At 35.1% G+C, this 26,072-nt stretch overlaps 1 protein-coding gene across 7 annotated transcripts in view; it reads right to left on the bottom strand.

The window, feature by feature from the left end:
• Nucleotides 1-15: 15 nt before the first annotated feature.
• Nucleotides 16-26,072, bottom strand: part of LOC144451170 (uncharacterized) — a 33,046-nt gene continuing 6,989 nt past the window's right edge. For 2 of the 7 annotated variants that reach the window (XM_078141956.1, XM_078141957.1), the window contains 26 exons: nt 25,603-25,728; nt 22,849-23,481; nt 22,180-22,302; nt 21,837-21,962; nt 20,460-20,735; nt 19,554-19,829; nt 18,531-18,653; nt 18,183-18,311; nt 16,874-16,984; nt 16,424-16,530; nt 15,859-16,059; nt 15,209-15,389; nt 14,400-14,552; nt 14,032-14,219; nt 13,166-13,218; nt 12,730-12,850; nt 8,843-8,946; nt 7,021-7,123; nt 6,593-6,746; nt 5,789-5,870; nt 4,525-4,591; nt 3,836-3,936; nt 2,704-2,872; nt 2,161-2,283; nt 1,584-1,644; nt 16-1,041 (listed from right to left, as the gene is read on the bottom strand). In XM_078141956.1, the coding sequence (XP_077998082.1) occupies nt 908-1,041; nt 1,584-1,644; nt 2,161-2,283; nt 2,704-2,872; nt 3,836-3,936; nt 4,525-4,591; nt 5,789-5,870; nt 6,593-6,746; nt 7,021-7,123; nt 8,843-8,946; nt 12,730-12,850; nt 13,166-13,218; nt 14,032-14,219; nt 14,400-14,552; nt 15,209-15,389; nt 15,859-16,059; nt 16,424-16,530; nt 16,874-16,984; nt 18,183-18,311; nt 18,531-18,653; nt 19,554-19,829; nt 20,460-20,735; nt 21,837-21,962; nt 22,180-22,302; nt 22,849-23,481; nt 25,603-25,728 (4,025 nt within the window). In that variant the 3' untranslated portion in view covers nt 16-907. The remainder of the gene's footprint in view (nt 1,042-1,583; nt 1,645-2,160; nt 2,284-2,703; nt 2,873-3,835; nt 3,937-4,524; nt 4,592-5,788; nt 5,871-6,592; nt 6,747-7,020; nt 7,124-8,842; nt 8,947-12,729; nt 12,851-13,165; nt 13,219-14,031; nt 14,220-14,399; nt 14,553-15,208; nt 15,390-15,858; nt 16,060-16,423; nt 16,531-16,873; nt 16,985-18,182; nt 18,312-18,530; nt 18,654-19,553; nt 19,830-20,459; nt 20,736-21,836; nt 21,963-22,179; nt 22,303-22,848; nt 23,482-25,602; nt 25,729-26,072) is intronic. The other 5 variants (XM_078141961.1, XM_078141960.1, XM_078141959.1 and 2 more) reach the window with 5 other exon arrangements.

Genomic DNA, 26,072 nt, shown 5'->3' on the forward strand with positions numbered 1-26,072 from the left:
CAATATAGATTGTGTTTTTATTCATAAGAGATATCTACAGGTGGTCTCCACTACATACTTTGAAAACAAAACTCTTACAGGGGAACGCCACTCCAGGGAATATATTTTCATAAACTTTATGTTCTGGAGAGTTCTTTCACTATAATTTCAAATTGCATAAATCGTGCAAGATTGCTCCAAAACACCAAATTTAAACTCTATTTCACCGCCATTGTTCTGACACTGATCCACCATTGCATCATGGGACTTAGCAGACACACATGTGGATTAGATGAACACATAATATTCATGACTCCTAAGGGCTTATTACCTTTAGAGAAATAGTCATGAATATGCAGTGTGCATCTAACACATATGCAAGTTTGTTAAGTCCCATGATGCAATGGTAGGTCATTGACAGAATGATGGACGTGAAAAATCTTGGTGTTTCTCGGCAATTGTGCTTAATTGTGGTAAAGGACTCAACATTTTTGAAAACACATTTATTTCCTTGGTTATACAGACAGTAAAATTAAATGAAAATATTTGAAAAATACAAAGAATGGAAACAAGACAAAATTTAAAAAGGTAAGCCTTATAGGTAAAGTTTTAAATTTGTTAGTAATATGTGATATAAAAATAATCAGATGAGAAAATATGCCAGCATTGTGGCAAGATTTTATTTTCATCCTTGGCATGCATAAAAGTAGTAAAAATTATCAAATTAAATGAAAGTTTATTAAATTAGTAAAATTCATGTCATAGCTGGGGTGCAGGTTGTAATGCATATAGACCGTAAAAATTAATACATGTACACATACATTCAAATAATCGAATATTTATCCTTAACTAAATTAGTTCTTGAAGATGAATTTCACACAGATTTTCAGCTTAGCTGCAATATATTCATAATGTGTTTTGACTGAATCTAAACATTGGCATCAGCATCATTGTCTTTAAGTTCTATTTGCTCCCACGATGAAGATAAGTTGAAAGTCCCATTTATCTGGTCACGCATATTTATTTCATCTTGAGAGACAGGGCGAGACACTGCTTTGTAGACTGCCGTAATAAGAAGATAAAAAAAATATTACAAATGATTGATAGAAATTACAAATACATATTTAAAGACTTGCACATCATGATAAAACAATCTATTTGACTGATAGCTGTAGAAAAAAGTTGGTTTAGACCCGAACAAAAAGATAACCGTACTCAAATCCATTAGCACTGTTGTAAGATGGAACTTGATTGGGACAAATGTTGAACTCAAAAACGAAGCATTCAGACATAAAATTCATATTCAAAGCAACTGTCAATCTGTTTGTGTGGTTGTAATTTAGTCAATGGAACTTGAATCGAAGCAAAACTCTGAGATGAGTTGTCATAAATAGTCATAAAACTATACACTCCTATTTACAGCACTAAACAATTTTACTCTCCCATGCAGTGCCTCCTTGTGGTCATTACCCCAGGGAGGGAGGGAGGAAGGGTATACCGCAATGGAGGCACTACACAGGGTGAGGGAGAGTGCACCAATTCACCGTGCTTGCAAGATTGAGAATTTTGATATACTATAGAAACGTGAGCGACTGTATACTTACGAACGTCATTATGGGTGGCACTTTTCATTATAGAAGAATCCGTGTCCATGTCCTGTACTTTCTAGAATATAAACAGATCATTTTTGAATGCGCAATTTTAAAAATTACATTAGATTACATTATGTTTTAGTTATTAATATGTGTTTGTATATATCAATAAATATCTATAATCTATTTTACAGTGTTGATATTGAAAACAGAAGGCATGCACAAAAGGGGTATCTTGACAAATTAAAAACATCTCAATTCCATAAACTCAACCTCTCCCCATCTTGCTGCAAGATGTTTGCACTTTGTGCAGGTGGTAAAGAATTGCTACAAATTGTTATCGGAACCACACATTTTTTGGCCTAAGTGAAGTAAAGTGTCACTGTAGTGTACAGACATAAAATGTTATAATTGATATTGGTGTCTGTGCATATGTCTAGCGTACCTTTTAAATGGTGTGTTTCGTAACAGACAATATGTAGCAAGAAATTACAATCTTACTATTTATTAGTGTAGAAATATGCAGTTTCTTATTGGTTTCTGCGTCTGTGAATGGTAGCTTGAAAGGGGTTATATTATATTCACCTACCTTGCAGAGCATGTTAGACCGTGACTTTGTATATTGTTGATTTGAGGAGGTATCAGCAGAAAGCTGGTCACAACAAGTAAAGAAGCCACTCCGTCTAGCAATTCTTTTGTATTCTTTGATCACCTACCAAAAGATTTACATGTGTTATCAAGCTTTAATGAAATTCCCCATTAAAGAAAATGATGGAACTATCACAGACTGGACGTACTGAATAATGAGCTGGGGGCTGGGGGGAGTGGGCTGGCCCATCTTGAAGCTTAGAAGAAGTAAAAATAAAATAACCTTATTTTACAATGACTTGTAATTTAGTAAGGCTGCATTGCATCATGGGATGGATTTAGACCAAGTTTACATGGCACCATTTTAGACCACTGAAGTTGCAATTTTCTAAGCCCACATTGGGAAGGATTTGGACAAAGACTAGATGGTTGAAACCTGGGTGTATTACACTTATAGGTGGTATGCATTCCTGTATGGCTGAGTCTATTCTAGTGTGTGGGGGTTATTTGTATGATTTTCTGCAAGCTGTCTAATTACACTTACCTTTCCATCCAATAAGCAATGAAATATGAAAATGAAAACTCCTTGTAAAGAATTCAAGAGAGTGAAGACATACGCCATCACCACAGTGTCCTTGTTCACATACAGAAATCCAAACAGCCATGTAAATCCCAATAGACATATCAATGCACATGTTGTTTTCAACCAGAGTCTAAATGGAAAATAATGATAATAATAACAATAATAAATAAGCACTTATAAAGCGCCATATATTTAGAAAGTGTTCATAGGTGATTAACCGGAACTATTAAAATGAAACAAGTCAAGAGAAAACACTTCACAAAAACATGTTGATTATCTAGAAAAGCAACTGTACACAAATTAAAATGGCAATACAAGAGATGCGAAATAAAATGAAATAAAAAGTAAAGGCGTTAGCAAGTCATTACCATGTATAGGGGTATGACAGCAGAAGCCCTTTTACCTTGCCTACACTCATGGAAGGGAGCCTTATAGTCGTATTGCCATATACACATCCCATACGCACCATTTTATTTTGCTGCCAAAAATACTTCAACAAAATTAATTTCATGTAATTTTCATGTTTGTCCTAACTACTGAATACGAATAACATTTTCAAAATGGTGCTTTCTCGTACTTATTTACAGATTCATCAAAACAAGACTGGTAAAATATTATGCAGTCTTCATTGTTTTTTGCAGTATTATCTTTATTTGACCTGAAAATGCACACACCAACCAATGACGTATAATCTATGCATGGTAAAAAGCACTATGTATTAAATAAAGTATAGTGTATGTGAGATATCAGCCAATGACATATAACTTATGCAAAGTATCAGTCCATGACATATAATTTATGCAAGGTATCAACTAATAAAGTATAGTATATGCACGATATCAGCCAATGACATAAACTTATGCAAAGTATCAGGCCATGACATAATTTATGCAAGGTATCAATTTATAAAGTATAATTTATGCGAGACATCAGCCAATGGCGTATAACTAATGCAAGATATCAGCAAATCATATGTAAACTTATGCAAGGTATCAACTGAATACAGTATAATTTAAGCAAGGTATCAGCCAATAACTGATAAAGATCATAAATTATCTGTATATCTTTTCATTTCAAACATATTCTTTCTTACCTAAATTTCTCCATACTGACGTCCTCATTTTTCTTCAGAGTTTGCAATGTTGTACTTCGCCGAATCTTGATAATAGCCATTATCAGAAAACCTGTATTAATCTATTAAATGTAAGAAAACATATAAAGTTACACTACGTTCTACAAATGTTGGATATTTACCCAGAGATTTTTATTTTGAAAATTTTATAAACTGCACAAAATCTTGAAATACAGATATCAAAGTGTTACACTTTCACATCATTAAATTACAGTGGCCTACATTGTCAAGTTAGCTATGACACTTACGGGCCAATGTGGCAATAAATTGAATCTGTATCTTAAAGGAGTTGAAAGTGAACTTTGCTTGCAATCTGATATATTTTCACAAATTTGAGTGCCCTTAAAGAAATATTCTTGATCATGTCATTGAACAGTTACACCCACAAATCTGAGACTTATCTGTGAACGTATAACCATATAGTAGTATTTTTATATTGTACACTATATATCTCAAAACAAAGCACCCTTTTAAATGAATATTTTCATAGGATTTTGGAATATGGAACATTCTATTTAATACTTACTGATTAGATTAGGTCAAATACATACAGATAAAAAGAGAATAAATGGTGAATTTCGAAAAATAGATTCCTTGTTAGTCAAGTAAATATGATTATGTGATTATGAATTACCAGTGGTGTTACCTACCAGTACAACAAAACAGACTGGCCCAACAAACGCCGAGATGAAACCCCATCGTGTGTTCAACCAGCAACTGAAAATATCACACCATACAATAACATATATTTAACAGGTTGGAAATTTTCAAGTTGTCACATAGAATGACAATAAACTTGAGTAGTCCACAAGGATGGAACACTTAAGATGTAAGTTTATCCTCTTAATATAGTCAGACTTTGATGATGTCTTGGACAACCAGGGAATAATAATAATAATAATAATAATAATAATAATAATAATAATAATAATAATAATAATAATAATAATAAACTTTATATGTCCAAATAAATTCGGAAATTTGTTGAATGGTCGCCACAAGAGCAGCGCCCTAGTGCCCTAGTGTTGAAGAAGCAGGAGGAAACCAGAGTACCCGGGGAAAACCTGCGTTGTTCGGCAGGGTCAAGCTAAGCATCACCCTTCTTACATGCAGACCTGGTTAAATTTTCAATCAAACCCAGCCAACACCTTGTGGGTTCGAACCCAGACTGCAGAGGTAAGAGGCGTACGAGCTAACCGCTCGGCCACTGACAACCCCAAAGTCTGTGATTTCTGGCAATAAAAGTTACAATAATTACAGGTCAAATATATCCTCAATTAGTACATTCACAAGATGAAATAGTCAATTTTCCGGTTTCAAGATGCATTGCGCGAGAGGACGTCGCTTATGTTGTTAGATTTAGTCTTGTTTTGTCTTTATTACATTTGAAATAACATTTTCATCAAGAAATGATGGTAAGACATGTTGACCTCTTTAATTATGGGTGATTTTATAGAACAAAAACTGAACACCATCGATGACAGAGTAGGATTTTACGGGTAAACCCAGGGTACCGTCACTTGACAACCATCCCCCTGAGTAGCGAGTGCAAACCCCTCCGCATGTACAGAATACATGGCATTGTATGGAGAGAAGCACAATGCATCTTGGAACCTGCAACAGGTCTATTGTGATTCTATTGGGGTGCTGATTTTAGGGTGTAGACCAAAAAATCAATTTGATGTGATTTAATATATCACATTATATGTACAACTGCACAAATACATTTATCCACAGGTGATTCAATACAGGGTGTACAGCATACTGTAACACCATACGGAGAGTTTTACCTACCTAGTTCTCATTATCACTCTGTGCCACATCTCTTATGAAACCATAGAGTAAAGTGCTTATAACTTTGTGTTATATATCCCTTAAAAGCACGCAAAGAGTTTTACCTTATAAATTACTTACTATAACTCTGTGCCGTATCCATCGAAATTGTACAAACACTTGTCAACTATGATCGAAACACAGACTATGATTGCCGGAACACCTTTGAAATGAAATGAAAAATTTTGAATAAAAAGGTAAATAAAGGAGTTAAATATATGTGATCTGCAAATCAAAAACTTAAAGGCCTAGTCATTGTCTTAAAGAATTGGAATTATAATTTAGGCATGAAACACAGTTGTCTGGCAAAGTTTTTGATCTAAACAAAGTTGAACCAGAACCTAAAAAATGGTCCTATGTAATCCATATGGGTTAACTTATAAGATAACAATAAATACATGCAAATTGTGACACAGGAATTTACAGATCTCCTTACGTTCTAAATTTATCCGATTGGACAGTTGGAAATCCAACATGGCAGATACTAATACTTTCTATTATAACACATCATATCAGTGATTAGCTTAGATCATATCACATGGTATGGACTATTGACCCATAGTGACCTAAATTTGCATACAGAGGGAAACATTCATTTTCTACTTTCCCTAGGGTACTATTACATTACCACTGGCATTCTACCCATTGCTTTGACTCGGGAAAGAATACTTGCCAGAGAATGTGATTGTGTTATAAAACACTTATTGCGCATACCTTATTCATCCATAGTAGACATCGTATTACTCCTTGTGATGTTATATTTCAACTATTTCCCTTGGCTTTCAGCTTTGAGAAATAGTTGTTGAATAACAGCCCTCTGGGTAATAGATGTCTACTATAGCCAGGCAATAATTGTATATTAGGATGGTTAGAAATGTATTTTACCATAACCAAACATGTAATAATATTTCCTTCGAGAGTGTCTGGCTCTGAATATGATGACCAACAGGAAGTATAACTCAACTCCTTCCAACATCATCCATGAAAAGACAGACAAAAAGGAAAAATGCAGAAATATTGCAAGTGTGGTACACGCCAACTAGAATAAGAACATAAATGCATTATTATTAGCTAGTAGGGTGGTGTAGAATTAGATTCAGGTATGTGATATTTGAAATAAGGGTATAATTGATGATGGGTAAAAACCAATGTCTATACTTTAATTGACATCTGAAATATTTCATTATATACATAAAAAAAGTTGACATCAATTTAAATATTTTTCAATTTTTTTTTCTAACAAATATTTAATTTTTTTTTTCAAGTACAAAGAATTTGCTACAATAGGAAACAACCTGTGAGGCTGAACTTACTTGTTTTGTAGTTTGTGATATACCGGCCAAGAATAATACCTCTCCAACTAATAACGACAAACTCAAGTTCTTGTGGATGGTGGTCCTGTCTGATTGGATATTTCTTAAAAAATAATAAAAGAAACATTAATATTAAAAGCAATTTTCTCATTGAATTCACTGAATTCTTCAGGTATGCTTTCTTTTTTTCCTGTCTCCATGCATACACACATGGTGGATAAATCAACACATCAAAAGTGCTAGTGTTAAGCTATATAAAGATGTCTTAGCCGAACTTTATTGACAATAATTTAAATCAACCTAAGAGTTATGGTCCTCAAGTCTGAGTTTTCTATACTTACTTTTGCTTTTCCGTAAATGTGTACTCAAAATCACAAAACTAATATGGTGGTCTTTCTAATTTTACATGGCCTGACACATAGACTGAAAAATATTATCTTCTAGAAAGTTGATGGAAGTGTTGATTTAAGCAGCCATTTTATTCATCACTGTCCTAGGAGGTAAAATCCCTACCCCTTTTTTACAGCCCATTTCATGTTACTGTTCACTGGCTTTGTTTGAAACAACCACACAGAAACCAATAAAGAAACTAAGAAACAGCACAATGCTACAATTTAAGATAGCAAGATTGAATGAATACAATTTCTTGCCATAATTTTGTCTCCCAAGAAGTCCTGCGTTGTTCGGTAGAGGCAAACTGAACAACACTCTTCTTACTTACAGCGTGGTAAATTTAATCGAACCCTGAATGGGGTTCGAACCCCGACCGTTTAACCACTTGGCCACCGACAACCCAATTTCTTGCCATAATTTTGTCTAAATGAAATGAACTAATTTAGTGCCACCATACAGACATCAAATGCAGATGTCAAATCAATGCCGTCTAAAGGCCGTTATTTTTTAAAGACAAAATATAGCAAGAAATTTGATCTTATCAAGTTATCATGATAAAGTGTAGGGTGTGCAATTTCTTATTGGTTTCTGAATCAAACATAACCGGTGAACACTAACATGAGAGAGGCTGTAACAGCCTGTACTCTAGGAAATTTGCAAACCTGCCATCTTGAATATCATGAATGTTGCATCATGGGAAATGTGATGATAAATATGAGTATTGTAAACATTTGTGTTACATCTGATACCCTGACCACTATAGGGGATTTATTCTATCGATACCTCCAGATTAGATATCGCAATAACTACAGATAATCCCATAGTCCTTTGCAGATGAGCATACTCAGTTTGAATTGCAAGTTCCCTATTGGTAACGTAACAACACACTCGCTACAAAAGATAACACATTTCTTTAATCATCGATAACAAATCACCTCAGAAGTGTTCTTAATGTACGTGGACATTAATATGTAAAATATTTCAACCCATGGACAAACATATCACAATAAATTCATTAACAGCATTACATGTCAATAGATATAACTAGATATTATTCCCCAATATTTGTCTTCGTTCAGCCAAGGAAAATTATACAAGTGACCTAAGGGGCTTTGTCACTACGAGGCACTAGACGAATGGTGACAACTCTTAGGTCATGAGTATTTTCCATGTGAATGAAGAAAAATGTTGGGAATAATATAATTATACCATCGCCATTAATATTTTTCCAAAATCAGGGAAAGTAATGGCAATTTGGAGCATTTTGACTCATATTTTGAACATACCAGAACCAATGATGTAGACACGCATTGTCGTGACATAGAACGACCAGTGTAACATTCTATACTTTTTGTTGAACCTGGCTAGTGAATAGCATAATGTATTCTATGAAACTCTCTCTTTGACTTTTTTCAGACTGGGTACTTACTTAAGACAGATGAAGCTGATGAGACAAAGTACAAGGCAGAATATAGAGACAATAAAGCCGAAATATGTTATTATTGAGAGTGCAAGACGATGGGTTTCAGACACCTGTAAAATAAAGATAAGACTTTGAATTTTACCCAAATTAAGTTTATTTGCAGGTACAAATGTAGTATATATATATATATATATATATATATATATATATATATATATATATATATATATATATATATATATATATATATATATATATATATATATATATATATATATATATATATATATATATATCAATCTGCTAATACAGTGCTCTCTCTATATATATGTATATACAAATGTATATATATATATATATATATATATATATATATATATATATATATATATAGATAGATAGATAGTTAGATAAATAGATAAATAGATAGATAGATAGATAGATAATTTTGTCCTTTGAGGCCCTTCTAACACAAAAGCTATCTGCATCATAATCACAATTGTCATCAATTACATACTTGGGATCGTCGTCAATGATATAATCAGATTCACAACCAGTGCGTGCGTTGAAATCACCTGTTACTATAACATCAACATCAGGTAACTTAGAAATAACTTCAACTAGTTGACCTTCAAAAAGTTCAACTCCGTTATCTGAATTCAGGTCATTGTAGAATGTGGAATGTTCTGGCGGAATGTATACTCCACAAAGTAAAATATCTCTAATATTTCCAACCAAATTGCCATCAATAAGGATGAAAATACAGTCTTTAAGGTTGGAGTCCACAGGTTTGATCATTCGGGAAATATTTTCTCTAACTAAGATACATACACCACCTACAAATCTTCCTCTGGCCGATTTTCTCGGTCGATGTATAGTAAATACATTGAAACCAGGGAAACAGTTTTTGAATTCTTCATCACTGTCTGCCCAAGTTTCCACAAGAATTATTATGTCATGAGATAAAAGGTAATTACCAAAATCAAAATCACAAATCTTAGATTTAATAAGACCCCTGACATTCCAATAAATTATTTTAACTAGTTTTGGGCCTTGGCCTAACCATTATTTGTCAGTTGTGGCCCTTGACCATGGACGCTGGGAAACTGTCGAAGAATGCAAGTCACGATTCCGATTATAAGAAATCCCAGAGTTCGCTTCCGCCATGAGGTTGACAGTAATATCGTCGCTCGCGTTTCCAGCAACTGTGTTCGAGTCTTCAATTATCAGTTTACCTCTCTTGTAATATGCTTTTTTCCCCTGTCTTCTCAGATTTCCAAGTGTGTTCTGTTGTCTTCTTGTTAGATCACTACCTATACCAATATTTCGTGTCTTTAATTGTTCTCTTGCTGCAAGAGCGGTAACTTTATCGTCACCATGGTGAAATTTAACAATAATTGCCCGTGGTTTATTTCCCCGACGAACACCGACACGATGAGCCCTGACGATATCCTGTGCGACCCAAACTTTACCCGTTGCAGTTTCGTTGAGGATTGACACAACCTTGACTTTACAATCATCGAATGTTTCATTGTCTTCTTCCCTGATACCATATAGTCTTACATTGTCTCTTCTTGAAAATGACTCTAACTGGTCAGTATCTTGTTCAATTGTATCTAAACGTACTATCACATCTGATACCTTGTCATCAATGGCATCTAAATCGAGCTTAATAACATGACTTTCTTCTTTCATTCCGTCGATTTCGTTTCTCATCGTGTGTGTTACCTGTTCAAGACCATGCAGCGTACTATTCAGAGTGTCACATGTCTTCTGTAGGCTTGTTTGCTTTTCACTCAAAGTCGCGATTTCATTACTCAGTTGTTGTCCAACACTTATGATTTGTTGCATTAAGTCGCTCTTTACGGCTTCTATAGCTTTGATTATATCGGATTCAGTTTGTGGCCCTGGGTTCAGTTCGACGTCGCCTGATAATAACAGAAGTTTTGTCATAAATGGCCGGCCTGGGAACTGATGACATGACACCTGCGTATACATGCCATTGGTGCTTCGTACACACGAATCTGCAAAACTATCACATTTCATACTCGAAACCATATCCTTCTCGTCTAGTAATAGCATTCCGTTACTTTGCAACCATATTTCCAATGATTCTAGTCCCACCAGTAATGAATACGTGGCAGTCACAGTATAAAGAGATACCAAAATGCATGCTGTCAGCCGGTAACCAAGCTCATTTGCATGAGACCATTTTGAGTATGGGCTGTAGAAATGAACTTGAATATCTCTCCAGTTTTTTGGTGGAATGAAAGTTCCAATCCTAGTTCTCCAGGCTTGGACGCTGACTCCCATGGTTTATAAAAGTAACTGCCGTACTTACAGTTGCTAACTTGACAGATTTGCCGAGAAATTACTGAAAAGTTGGAGAGCAGTATGAACTTGTATGTGAGCGAGCTGTGACAGTATCTTTGGTCTGCAGAATTTATTACACACTTTGAGTAACTATTGTGAAAGGTGGAACATGAAAGTAAATCTGTCAAAGACGAAAGTAATGGTTTTTAAAAACGGCGGATGTATATCGAAAAAAGAAAAATGGTTTTTCAGAGGGCAGAGACTTGATGTTGTATCGTATTACAAGTATTTAGGGGTTCTTTTCTCCTGTCGTTTGAAGTGGTCTTATGCGACAAAAATACTTTCACAACAAGGTAGAAAATCATTTATGTACATGTGGCGTAAGTGTGGAAAAGTAGGAACATTGTCATGTAAAACATTCTTTAAAATTTTTGACACTTTCATTGTACCAATTTTAACATATGGTTCTGAAATCTGGGGTTTCCAGAGTTATGTATTATTGGAAAGGGTGCAGCTGTTGGCATGTAGAATGTTTCTTGGCGTATCAAAAAGTGCCCCGAACTGCGCTGTACTAGGGGATTGTGGAAGATACCCTATTTATTTGTTAACAGCAAAAAGATGTATCAAATACTGGGCGAAACTTTTAAACATGCCAAGTCAAAGATATCCCAGGAAATGTTACGACATGCTCCTTCAGATAGAGAACTCTGGTGTACGTACTAGGGGTACTTGGGTTAGAGAAATTAAAAGTTTACTAGAAATCTGTAACCTGGAAGATGTTTGGAATGCGCAACATGTTGAAAACATTGATTTATTTGCAAATACTTTTGTAAGTAGATTTAAAATATTTTTATTTTTGAAATGGCAGAGTGATGTATCAACTTTTGATAAACTTTTACATTACAGAAATTTTAAATTGTCATTACACCGTGAAAAGTACTTGTCTGAAATCAAGTTTGGCCAACATCGCATGATGGTTGCACGCTTTAGGTGTTCAGCACATTGGCTACAAATTGAATTGGGGAGGAGAAATAATGTACACCGTGATGACAGAATATGTACTCTCTGTGACCTTCATGAGGTCGAGGACGAATTTCATTTCCTACTTAAATGTGCATTTTTCAATCAATACCGGAATAAGTACATACCACATTACTTTTACTCTCCTCCTTCCTATACAAAATTCATTGAAATCATGCGTTCTGAAGACAGTGATACAATCCAAAAACTTGCTCTTTTTCTTTATCATGCACTATCTTTGAGAAAAGAAGCAAACACTATTTGCTGAGATTGTGACGTTTTTGTCTGACTATGTACTAATTTTCTTTGTATTTTGGGCCGATGGCCATTAAGTACAATAAAGTGACCAGAATGAATGATGATAGATAGATAAATAAATAGATGTTATAAAAATATGTTATAGAAAAACATTCTTGTAACTATGGGTTAATCAAATATTAGATCAATACATAATTTTGAAACAGTTTTCAGTTGTTTTTCTTTATAAAGAATTGAACTCAGTAATTTGATACAGACTTTATATAATATATATAACTATATACAGCAGTTCATTTCCATACCTTAGTGCCATGGACATCCACAAGTACGGCAAAATTTGTAAGATGGCTACATGAACAGACAGTGTGGGTTTCGTTGCTTTCAACAGTGTTACAACCATAGTCTGACCATTCACCTTCACCACTGCAAAGGAATGACACCATAGGTACAGCCAAATTAGTAAGATGGATGTACAAAATGCAATGCAAGTATTGCAGTCTACTCTACAAAATAACCATATATTGATCAACCATGTGATCACACACCAGACAAGACTATCGCATTACTCAGAGTCACATGGACTGTCAGGTGGGCAGGACATCTTAATGAAATGGTAAATTAAAATCAAACAATTCAAATAATTTTTTTAATAAAAAATGTAAGAACTGATGGCATTCAAAGGAATATAATTAACCATTTAATGAAAATGAGGATCTCTGAAATCAGAAATGTACTTACTTGATTGTGTAATTCCAGAAGGAACACATGCGATTTGTTCTGTTCTCCGGAGGCTGAGGTGACACATTTATGAAATAAATATATTTTAATTCATTAGCTATCTTGAATATGTTGATATTATAGTATTATATTTTGTTTTTTCCTGTGTGAGTGCTATTATTTTCTTTCCTCATTTATTTTAATTTTTAACTTGTCTGTACAAATTACACTGAGATGCATGTGTAGTGTTTTTTTTTTTACAAGAAATAAATCATATTAATGAATGATAATAACAAAACACACGCACATAGACACAGGCAGAGATACACACACATGCACAGAGACACAGGCAGACACACATACATGCATAGAGACACACAGAGATACACACACATGCACAGATCATGACACAGGCAGACACATACATGCACAGAGACACACAGAGATACACACATGCACAGATCGAGACACAGGCAGATACACACACATGCACAGAGACACAGGCAGACACACACATACATGCACAGAGACACAGACAGAGATATATAGACACACAGATGGACAGAGACGCAGGCAGACACATGCACATGCACAGAGACACAGGCAGACACACACATACATGCACAGAGACACAGACAGAGATATATAGACACACAGATGGACAGAGACGCAGGCAGACACATGCACATGCACAGAGACACAGGCAGACACACACATACATGCAGAGACACAGACAGAGATATAGACACACACATGGACAGAGACACATGCAGACACACACATATATGTGGTAAGAAAGGGTAAAAGAGGACAATAATGTATCCGCCAATGAGTATTGATAACACTTTGACAGGTTTAAATGTTGACAATGAATCATAAATACTCACTTTTGTATGTTGAAAAACAATGATTGCAGGTTCAGCAAGGTCACGAGATTGCATTGAATTGATGGATGCTGAGAAGACACGGGTAGCCACAAAGTTGGTTGCATTATCTGTTAAATTGCCATCAAAATTACGGCCATCCAAGTACTGACCAATTTGATTGTAAATCAAAACTACCAACTTCGCAGTACCTGTAATACAAATTCCAAAAGACATTGTAACTGGAATTAATTAGGTAGTAATATGTACCTTGGAAATACAAAACTTTTGCTGTAATGCTGAAGAATGTTGGAAGAAGTTGTGATCTTGCTATCTTAGTATTAGAGCATACAGTTAGCAAAGTTGAAATGGGCTGTATTATGGTTACATACCGTTTACACTTCTTGCCTGCAAGTTTTCCATAGATAAACTAATGGAGTCTTGCACTGTTTTCCAATCAGAATCATATGATATGGAGTTCGTCTCTGGAAATCTGACGGGTTCATCTTCCATTTCATTTGTGTCTTTCACAGTGACTTCCATAACTGATGAAGACAGAGAAAATAAATGATTATTTGTTTATGTTGTTTAATATGCTAATAGTACAGTATTGTGTATTTTCAACTTGCAAGAATCCTAAACAAAGATGTGCACCAATAAAATGTTAAACATGAATTGCTTTAATTAAAATATTACCAGTGTCTGTAAATAAAATGAACTGGTTAATACTAGAATAATGTCCAATTGTGAATGAGTCATAATAGTCAATAATAAATGAATGACATACTTGAGGTAGCAGTTCTTTAAGTTGTAAGCTTACTCTATTAAATTGATAAAGAAATGAGAGGTCAAAATGAAAGTACACAGGCGAAATTAAACAATACGGACTAATTTTAGGCCTGCATATAAATAGGGGTTGGATTACCATGATGCGTAATAGATAACTTTGATCAAATAACCAATGAAATTGCCGTTTTAGCGAGTATTACAGATATTTTACCTCCTAACGTTGGACTATGGTATTTGGATTTACAGAAATCTATCTAAAAGATATCTGTCACTGCATTTTAGAACTAGCTGCATTTTGTGGACTGTATTCGTAAAAATGTTGGCTTGATACACGTTGGGAAGTATCAAGACACTGACTCAGCATTGAAAATTAGCGCTTTAAAACAGAAAAAACAAAAACAAATGCACTTACAGATATTTTCTGTGACCTGCATCTTGACGCTGCCTTCTGATAGCTCGTTGACCAATAGGAAGCCACTGTTTTCCATACCCGTCAATAGTTTTGTAGCCTCTTGAGTCAACTCGTCATGTAGATCCAACCAGGCGTTACTATGTTCTGCATCAAGTAAATTACTACATGTGTTGGCGATACTCTAGAAAAAAATTAAAACACTTGTAATAATTAGTCTGAGAAATGTATACCACACTGTCGTTATATTCACCTTTGGCCATGTGATTAAATAGAAAATCTGAAAATCTGAAGAAATGTAGCACTGTCGGTAAGATGTTTGTCGTGGCAGAGCAATAAAATGTAGCACTGTTGGTAAGATTTTTGTTGTGCCAGATGATAAAATGTAGCAATGTTAGTAAGATTTTTGTCATGCCTGATGATAAAATGTAACATTGTGGTAAGAGTTTTATTTAGCGAAATGATAAAATATGCCACTGTTAGTAAGATTTTGTCGAGCCAGACAAAGTTTTCTGTTAGCCTCTATGATTTTATTCATGGTAAGATTTTTTTTCAAGCTGTCAGTAAAAATGTTGCCGATGCAGAAAAAAAGTTCTAATTCATGTGAAATAATTGAAATTGTATATGGTGTCCAATGGAATTTCATCACCTACCTGAGTTGTATTCACAACAAACTCTTGTCTCTCCTCTTCATCTAAAGTACTTAATATCATTTCTAAAGCCCCAGGCAATTTGTTGATGACACCCAGAGATCCTATGACATCACCACCATACAGCTCTTGATTAGGATTGGTTAGATCGACTAATGTGTTAGTTATGTTGGTGACGTCATCGCTTGTTTTTACATCATCAAGCTATAGTGCATGGAGAAAGCCATATTTTAGAACTATATACTAGATACTGGGCTTTGTCAGTCACACAATAGTATAATGGCAATTTCAACAATTTGTAGATATTTTAAAAGGATATTAACAAAAATAAAGAAAACAACCTTTTTAAGGAGAGTGTTAAAAAAATGTAGGGTTATTCTTTTGTTATGGAACAATTTTTTCTGTAACTCTGTCAGACACTGTTTTCACACGAAAAAACTTATCTTGAATGAGTTGCGTATGAAGTACATGTTTCACTTCTTGGTATTAAATAACATGATTCAGCAATTCTTTAGAAATATGTATGTATTTTGTGGTAGTAAATTAAGCCATGCTTGTTTGTTGTTACCTTGTCAGTTATTAATTCGACCATCGAAGATTTACACAGGCTGAGATTTGGACCGGACGAAGGAGTCCATGTTGCTGGAAAATCATCGCATTTCCAGGTAGCTTTACCTGAATATGTTATAAAAGATAGCATATTTAGCATCTACAAAAAATTTCAAGTTACCCTTCATCTTAAAATGGCCATATGAATGAGAATTTTTTTTTTTGGGGGGGGGGGGGGGGTTCTTGAAAAAATAACTTTAGTATGTTTTTCTACAGTAACATTATACCTTTAAGGCCCTTATTTCAAACATATACCTGTAAGGTCCTTTTTTTCAATCCCAATAAAACAACTGAAAGTTTGTTATTGTACATACAGGAAGAGTTGTAAGGAAACACAAGGACTCGAAGGAGTCAAACAAAAAAGTGATATGAAATTATATATTTGTAATAATGTCGATGTTTTACATACCATTTGATCCAGTTGGACATTTCTTCTCTATTGTTTGACCACGCTGTGTATCTGGCCAATCAATACCTCTCTTTCTCAGAGATTTGCAGTATTCACTTCCATCATTGGTCACTGGTCAAACAAAAAAGTGATAAGAAATTAAATATTTGTAATAATGTTTTCCTTCACATGTTGAACTTGCAATAATATTCTCATAAATACTCACTGCTTTCACACCTGCCATACATACTGCTAATCTCTCACATACACCACCTATTTCCTTTCCCTACACTACTTGTTGAGCAGTGCCTTTATCATACTTACCTGTGTTGACATACACATTTATTTCCGTACTAATTACTATAGATAGCTACATGTAGATCAGTGGCAGTGTCAATCAAGTTGCGTGGACATTAAAGAATATGGAACACTGTATCAGATATTTTATTTAGATTATTATTCCTAAACAGTTACACAGAATTCAAATTGTTCCCCTTGTTTTAGTGTATATGTTATTATTAATGGTTGTATCCCCACTGGTCTAAAAGAAATGGCGTTGGAGCACAACCGTACAGTTTTTCAAAATGTTTATCCACATGATCCATGCTAGGTATAGTGTTCAATTGCTGAATGATTATCCAGTTGGCAATCCAGTTGTTATCTTTGCAATATACACGATCATTTGGTTGTTGCTATGGCCGAGGTCATGTTGCTACATATAACGGCAAACATTTTTTAAATATATACACCCCCAAATGCATTCCCATTAAATTTTCAGCTCATTCTGCTCAGTAGTTTTGGAATGAAAGATTTTTGACCAAAATTCCACATTTTTAGCCCTAATTTGCATATTACCAATAGAATCATCACGTCATGAACAAATCTCAATCTACACATCCCTTAGAATGTCCCATCAAATTTCAAACCAATCTACCCAGTAGTTTTTTAATTTAATTTTTTGACCAACATGACACTTTTTCACCAAAATCACACACTTGTGATGCCATCAGTTTGGTTTGAATAATTTCCCAACTTAGACACCAAAAGTAATGCCCCCATCAAATACCATGGCAATTGGTCTGGTGAGTTTAAGTCGTCCACACACACACACACACACACACACACACACACACACACACACACACACAGACAGACACAGACAGACAGACATGCAGTCAGACAAACAGACAGACAGACACCACTCAGTGCCTACAGCACTACTGAACCTTATCAGTTCAGTTGTATTAAATAAGATATGATAGAAGCACATTGGACACTAATTCTATGATAGCGAAATAAAATGAAATTAAATAAAATAATTAAATTTTACCTTTATTTGATGTTGTGCTTATATAACTAGTAGCATTGGTCACTTTTTGCAATGTGGTCGTAGGTGATGTCGTGCTTAGCTTTGGTACACTTTCATTACTTGCTTTGCTGGAGGCTATTGTAGAGGAAACTGAAAAAGATAAGAAATTAACTTTTAATAAAATTTCACTTACATGTATATATGTATAGGAAACAACCCACTTAAATTTTCATCTTATTTTGGTGTTGTGCGTATAGCTTTTATCTCTCTACTGGTGTAAAAGTAAGTTTTAAAGTAAAACCCATGCATGTTTGAACACTAACAGTATGCTAATTAAATGTACTGTTAGTAAAATATTAAGTATTTTACCTGTGCTTGGTATTGTGCTTGTAGTTACATCTATTTTGTCTTGTAATGTGGTCAAAGGTGACGTTGTGTGCGGGTTTGTTATTTCAGTACTTGCTTTGCTGGAGTATCTTGTTGTCGACAAAACTGAAAAGATGTATATGCATGCAAGTTAAAACTTCAATTTAATAAAAATTCACACACATAAACACACACATAGACACACAGAGATCTTGACACAGACACACTGTGTTAAGTCTTAATATCTGCAAATATCACAAACATATTAAATAGCTATATTGAGTGTGTGTTTGCAGATGTACTCTATATGCAGCTGAAATAGCTTAAGTGTGATAATACTCAAACATAATCATCAAAGTGATTTATAATGTAAAAAGTACCATACGTGATATAAATAGTCCATTTAAACAAATAACTATGGTGATCTGACACTAAATGCATTGATGGCAAACTAAAAAATTATAAGTATTTGTCCAAGCATGGAACACTTTTCATTTCTGTTGACATTTTCTTAAGAAATATTAATCCATATTTAACAGCTATGATGAAAACAACTAACTTACCAATACTAACTGGTGGTGATGGCTTTGATACTAGAGGAAACAATTCATATAAACTAATTTTATGTCCCTTCAAATACAACAAGTTTAGTATTGAGATAAATGAGCTAACCTTCACCCAGTGAACATTTCGCCATTACTTGTCGAATTTCTGATTGGCTCAGTTCCTTATCGTAAACTGACATACACGTGATCATTCCTGTAAAGTATCTGTCATCACCGATACGTGCACCCATTCTTGCTTCATACTGTGTAGCTATCTGAGTTTGACCGATGTTAACTCTAGAAACAACTTGGTCATCTTTCCAAAGTTTAGCAACACCGTCATAGCTAGCACCGACAAAGTTCCATTCATTCTGCTCGAGAACGTGTGTCTGTGTATGTCTCCTTGTCAATCTCTTGATATGATATATTCTTAAATGTTCACATCTTAGGATTTAAACAGAGCATTTATATTCACACTCACCACAGCCTTCCAAGGGATCAGGTAGATCACAATATTCCCATTCTTCATTTGGATCTGTGGTGTAACACCAAGCTCCAATCCCATCCCAAGCAGCAGTACGACAGTAGTTGTGATCTCCTAAACCTTCGTTAGGTCTAGTTTGTGGTGTCCAATCTGCATGTGGATGAGGTGATTGGGATGTCCAATTCTGACAGGTTCTGCCGGATACTGTGACAGACACAGTCCCTCTGTAGTCAGTCTGGTTTTCATTGTAGTAACATTCTGGATAAGATTCTGCTACACACACACATGTAAAAATATAAACAGTAACGTGTAAGTGTGTGTGTTTGTCTGTGAATCAGTGTGGCCAACCACATATATATAAGCCAAATTTATTAAACTTGACACAAAGATGAAGCACCATTGGGGCATCCTGAACTTTGTTAATTTGATCGAATGGTGGTGATATATGATATAAAAAAATAGGTTCAAGTGTCCATCCCCACATAATCAGATATATTTCAACCTGACTTTGACCTTTGTTGTCAAGTGTCAAAATCAGTCCATCTCTTGTATACAGCAATCTCTGTAATATTTGAGTTGCTGACTTTAATTACAAATCTTTAAACTTGCATAACACAACATCGAACATACACACAAACTTTCTTCAAGATATTAAAGTACTTGCTTTGACATTTTGACATATAGTGATGTTTCCACTGGGCAATAAAAAATATTCAGATTAGTCATGATTTACCCACTGTACACTGCGGTATGGAATTCTGGGTATGCTAGCACCGACAAAGTTCCATTCATTCTGCTCGAGAACGTGTGTCTGTGTATGTCTCCTTGTCAATCTCTTGATATGATATATTCTTAAATGTTCACATCTTAGGATTTAAACAGAGCATTTATATTCACACTCACCACAGCCTTCCAAGGGATCAGGTAGATCACAATATTCCCATTCTTCATTTGGATCTGTGGTGTAACACCAAGCTCCAATCCCATCCCAAGCAGCAGTACGACAGTAGTTGTGATCTCCTAAACCTTCGTTAGGTCTAGTTTGTGGTGTCCAATCTGCATGTGGATGAGGTGATTGGGATGTCCAATTCTGACAGGTTCTGCCGGATACTGTGACAGACACAGTCCCTCTGTAGTCAGTCTGGTTTTCATTGTAGTAACATTCTGGATAAGATTCTGCTACACACACACATGTAAAAATATAAACAGTAACGTGTAAGTGTGTGTGTTTGTCTGTGAATCAGTGTGGCCAACCACATATATATAAGCCAAATTTATTAAACTTGACACAAAGATGAAGCACCATTGGGGCATCCTGAACTTTGTTAATTTGATCGAATGGTGGTGATATATGATATAAAAAAATAGGTTCAAGTGTCCATCCCCACATAATCAGATATATTTCAACCTGACTTTGACCTTTGTTGTCAAGTGTCAAAATCAGTCCATCTCTTGTATACAGCAATCTCTGTAATATTTGAGTTGCTGACTTTAATTACAAATCTTTAAACTTGCATAACACAACATCGAACATACACACAAACTTTCTTCAAGATATTAAAGTACTTGCTTTGACATTTTGACATATAGTGATGTTTCCACTGGGCAATAAAAAATATTCAGATTAGTCATGATTTACCCACTGTACACTGCGGTATGGAATTCTGGGTATGCTGACAATCAAGGTGCCCAATTACACGATCATTTGGCTGTTGCTATGGCCGAGGTCATTTTGCTACATATAACTGTGCAAACATTTCTTAAATCTATACACCCCAAATGCATCCCCATTAAATTTCAGCTCATTCTGCTCAGTAGTTTTGGAATGAAAGATTTTTGACCAAAAATACACATTTTTAGCCCTTAATTACATATTGGAACCATAAGATCGTTCCCATTAAATTTCAGACCAATCTACCAAGTAATTTTTGAATAAGTTTTTTAACCAAAAATAACACTTTTTGACCAAAATAACACACCTGTGATGCCATCAGTTTGGTTTGAATAATTTCCCAACTTAGACACCAAAAGTAACGCCCCCACCTAATACCATGCAATCGGTCTGGTGGTTTTTGAGTTTACGTCGTCCACACACACACACACACACACACACATACACACACACAGACAAACAGACAAACGGAGAGACAGACACCGCTCAGTGCCTATAGCACTACTGAACCTTATCAGTTCAGTCGTGTTAATTAAGATATGATAGAAACACGTTGGACACTAATTTTACATCAATGAAATGAAATGAAATAAAATAATTAAATTTACCTTTATTTGATGTTGTGCTTATACTAGTAGCGTTGATCACTTCTTGCAATGTGGTCGTAGGTGATGTTGTGCTTAGCTTTGGTACACTTTCATTACTTGCTTTGCTGGAGGCTATTGTAGAGGAAACTGAAAAAGATAAGAAATTAACTTTTAATAAAATTGCACTTACATGTATATATGTATAGGAAAAAACCCACTTACATTTCGATCTTATATTGGTGTTGTGCTCATGCTTTTATCTGTCTACTGGTCTCAAATTAAGTTTCAAAGTAAAACCCATGCATGTTTGAACACTAACAGTATGCTAATCAAATGTACTGTAGTAAAATATTAAGTATTTTACCTGTGCTTGGTATTGTGCTTGTAGTTACATCTATTTTGTCTTGTAATGTGGTCAAAGGTGACGTTGTGTGCGGGTTTGTTATTTCAGTACTTGCTTTGCTGGAGTATCTTGTTGTCGACAAAACTGAAAAGATGTATAAGCAGGCAAGTTAAAACTTCAATTTAATAAAAATTCACACACATAAACATACACATAAACACACAGAGATCTTGACACAGACACACTGTGTTAAGTCTTAATATCTGCAAATATCACAAACATATTAAATAGCTATATTGAGTGTGTGTTTGCAGATGTACTCTATATGCAGCTGAAATAGCTTAAGTGTGATAATACTCAAACATAATCATCAAAGTGATTTATAATGTAAAAAGTACCATATGTGATATAAATAGTCCATTTAAACAAATAACTATGGTGATCTGACACTAAATGCATTGATGGCAAACTAAAAAATTATAAGTATTTGTCCAAGTATGGAACACTTTTCATTTCTGTTGACATTTTCTTAAGAAATATTAATCCATATTTAACAGCTATGATGAAAACGACTAACTTACCAATACTAACTGGTGGTGATGGCTTTGATGCTAGAGGAAACAATTCATATAAACTAATTTTATGTCCCTTCAAATACAACAAGTTTAGTATTGAGATAAATGAGCTAACCTTCACCCAGTGAACATTTCGCCATTACTTGTCGAATTTCTGATTGGCTCAGTTCCTTATCGTAAACTGACATACACGTGATCATTCCTGTAAAGTATCTGTCATCACCGATACGTGCACCCATTCTTGTTTCATACTGTGTAGCTATCTGAGTTTGACCCATGTTAACTCTAGAAACAACTTGGTCATCTTTCCAAAGTTTAGCAACACCAGTTTTATAGTCATAGCTAGCACCAACAAAGTTCCATTCATTCTGCTCGAGAACATAGATTGCTAGATTTCTGGTGAACAACGTAATGTCTCTTTTCACAAATTTGGCAAAGTGTTGAGTTTCCTTTGTCTGCCACATGTGGACACCTGAACCATCACGTTTGAAGTTGAATATAGGACCGTGTGAGCCTGTTGGGTATATATGTGCCATGAGGTGAATGGAGTAGGTAGTATCATAAGCACCATTGTTTGGGAACTCGATGAAGGAGTTGGCATGGCCGTGGAAGACATAGGCACCCTTAGGAGTGTCTACTGCATTGGTATCTAAAGTTGCATTGGCAGCAACTCCATGGTTACCATTGCCAGAAATATCTTGTGTATTGTGCTGACTGTCGAGAGGCCAATATGCAACTGGTGCTGGACCTGCAATGACAATTAGAGACCAAATCTGTTAGATATGTTGCATAATAAATACACACACACACACACACACACACACACACACACACACACGCGCGCGCGCACGCACACATGGACGGACGGACAACAGGGGAAGGAGGGTCTGTGTGTCTCTGTCTGTCTGTCTGGTTTTGGTAAACATACCATGACTATTAATGATAGTCATTTGCATAGTTAATGATTTTCAGTAGTTAGGCTATATCTGATAAATACAAACTTCAGCTACTATATAATTGGGTGCATACATTTGTGATAACAGGGCCCATGTGTGTCATAAAGCTTGATGTAACTCTTAGTTTTAATGAGTCATTAGCATAATTGATGATTTTCAGTAAAGTACAACATATCCATGTATGTATGTATGTAGTAACTGCATGCAAGGAATTGGCCATCACTAGTCTTCAACATAGACGGGAGGTTGCTGCAGCTACAGTGCTTTACAAAATGCACACCAGCCACTGTCCCAGAGACCTCCAGGCAATGCTACCAAATATGTACACAACTCGCAGAACTACTCGCGCCAGCACATCTATGCCTGATCATGCCCTGACTATGCCAACGGCAAAAACATCTACACTGGATAGAAGTTTCCTTCACTCTGCAATAAGAATGTGGAACAACCTTCCAGATGTAGTCGTAGGAAAAATTAACAGTGATGGTATCCAGTCTTTCAAATGCCGAGTGCACAAACACTTAATATAGCACCATTGACAGGCAGACTTTAATCCTGTGTAATTCATGTAATCATGCTTTATGTTATCTTTGGCAAGGTATGATACACTTGGTGAGGGGTGGAATGCATGACTGGTGATTCAAGAGATGTAGGCAATTCACCTGGCTTACTAGAGCACTTGTGACTTATGAGCTGGCTGGACCTGTTCCTTAAACTGCCAGAAAACAGTGCAGTAAGACCTGGTGCTGTAATTCTCTAGTAGGGTCTTGTTCTTTTATTGGTCACTTGGGTCTCCAGTAATGCATTTTGCCTCCTCTGTAGAACGTATGGATATTTGTACACTTGTATGTCTCATGTATTTTTGATTCCTTTTTATACTTTACTTTTGTCCCTCGGACAGGACGTAAAATAGAGGTCCCGTGTATTGGAGTGCAATACCCAATGCACGTTAAAGTACAATGTACACCTTTCGTAAAGTGTTGCCGTCTTACATTTTTATTATTATTTTTTTTGTTATTCTGAGCAGCAGCGAACCAATTTGCTTGGCCAATTAGGAGATCTCTTTGTCATTTATTCCTGAAGTGGCTATTGTTCGCAATTGCACTACATATACAAAAAAAAAAAAAAAAAAAAAATGTATGTATGTATGTATGTATGTATGTATGTATGTATGTATGTGTGTGTGTGTGTATGTGTGTGTGTGTGTGTGTGTGTGTGTGTGTGTGTGTATGTATGAATGTATGTATGTATGTATGCTACCAAATTATATGAAATGTGAAGCTTGCAATCTTAAGATAGCCCAACCAATTACCATGATTGAAGCTTGATTCTTAGGATATACACTAATTGCTGAAAATCATTAATTCTGCAACTAAGCAAACTATGCCAACAGGCTTTATAGGAAACGTGTGCTTTTTTATGGTTGATGTATGTGCCACATTGTATTGAATTTGAAGTGTGCATTCTTAAGATATAGCTTAATTACCTAAATTCATTAATTATGCAAATCTCTTAAGAATGCCTTCTTCAAATTCATAGTAAATTTGGTACATGATGTAGCTTATAGTTGTAATGAAAAATTTGCATAATTAATGATTTGCAGTAATTAAGCCATATATAAAGAATAAATGCACATTTAAAATTCCACAACATTTGGTACATAAATCAATCATGATAATCACACATGTCCTACAAAGCCTGTTGCAACAGTATTTTGTATTAATAAGTAATTTGCATAAGTAATGATCTTTTTAGTAATTAGGCTATCTTAAGACTGCGAGCTTCAAATTTCATATCATTTGGTACATTACATATCAACCATAACAATACGCACATGTTGTATGAAGTTTGTTGACAAGGCTTGTACTTTAATGAGTAATTTGTATAATTAATAATTTTCGGTAATTAACTACCTTCTGATGTATTTGCAGCCAAAGTGTCTTCTTCCAAGGTTATTCTTACTGTTGATGGTGGATGTGTATACAATCTTGATGAAGATAAACTAGTTACATAGTTGGAGTCTCCAGATGTTGACACATCTGAAAAATAGAAGTATATGCAATCCCGTATGTTATGTATATGCGTTTTAAAGCTAAGTTTGATGTATGACTTTCATCGAAGCTCTCAACTTAGTCTAGTTCCTGGCTGACAGTATTCCATTATCTTCATACTATACTGTCTAGTCAATCCTGTTACTGAAGGCGTTAATAATGGTTCAACCCCATGGTGGGCAAAGCACGAACAGCGTATGCCAGTAGTAAATCCATCATAAATTGACAGGCTGTCGTCATCATTTTTATGTCTCTAGGATCTAGGACTGACTCCACCTCCGGTCTGTTTAAACTAAAAAAACGTGGGGACGCGATAACGTCATCATGTTCAG

Source organism: Glandiceps talaboti, chromosome 21 (assembly GCF_964340395.1).
Source record: "Glandiceps talaboti chromosome 21, keGlaTala1.1, whole genome shotgun sequence".
NCBI lineage: Eukaryota > Metazoa > Hemichordata > Enteropneusta > Spengelidae > Glandiceps > Glandiceps talaboti.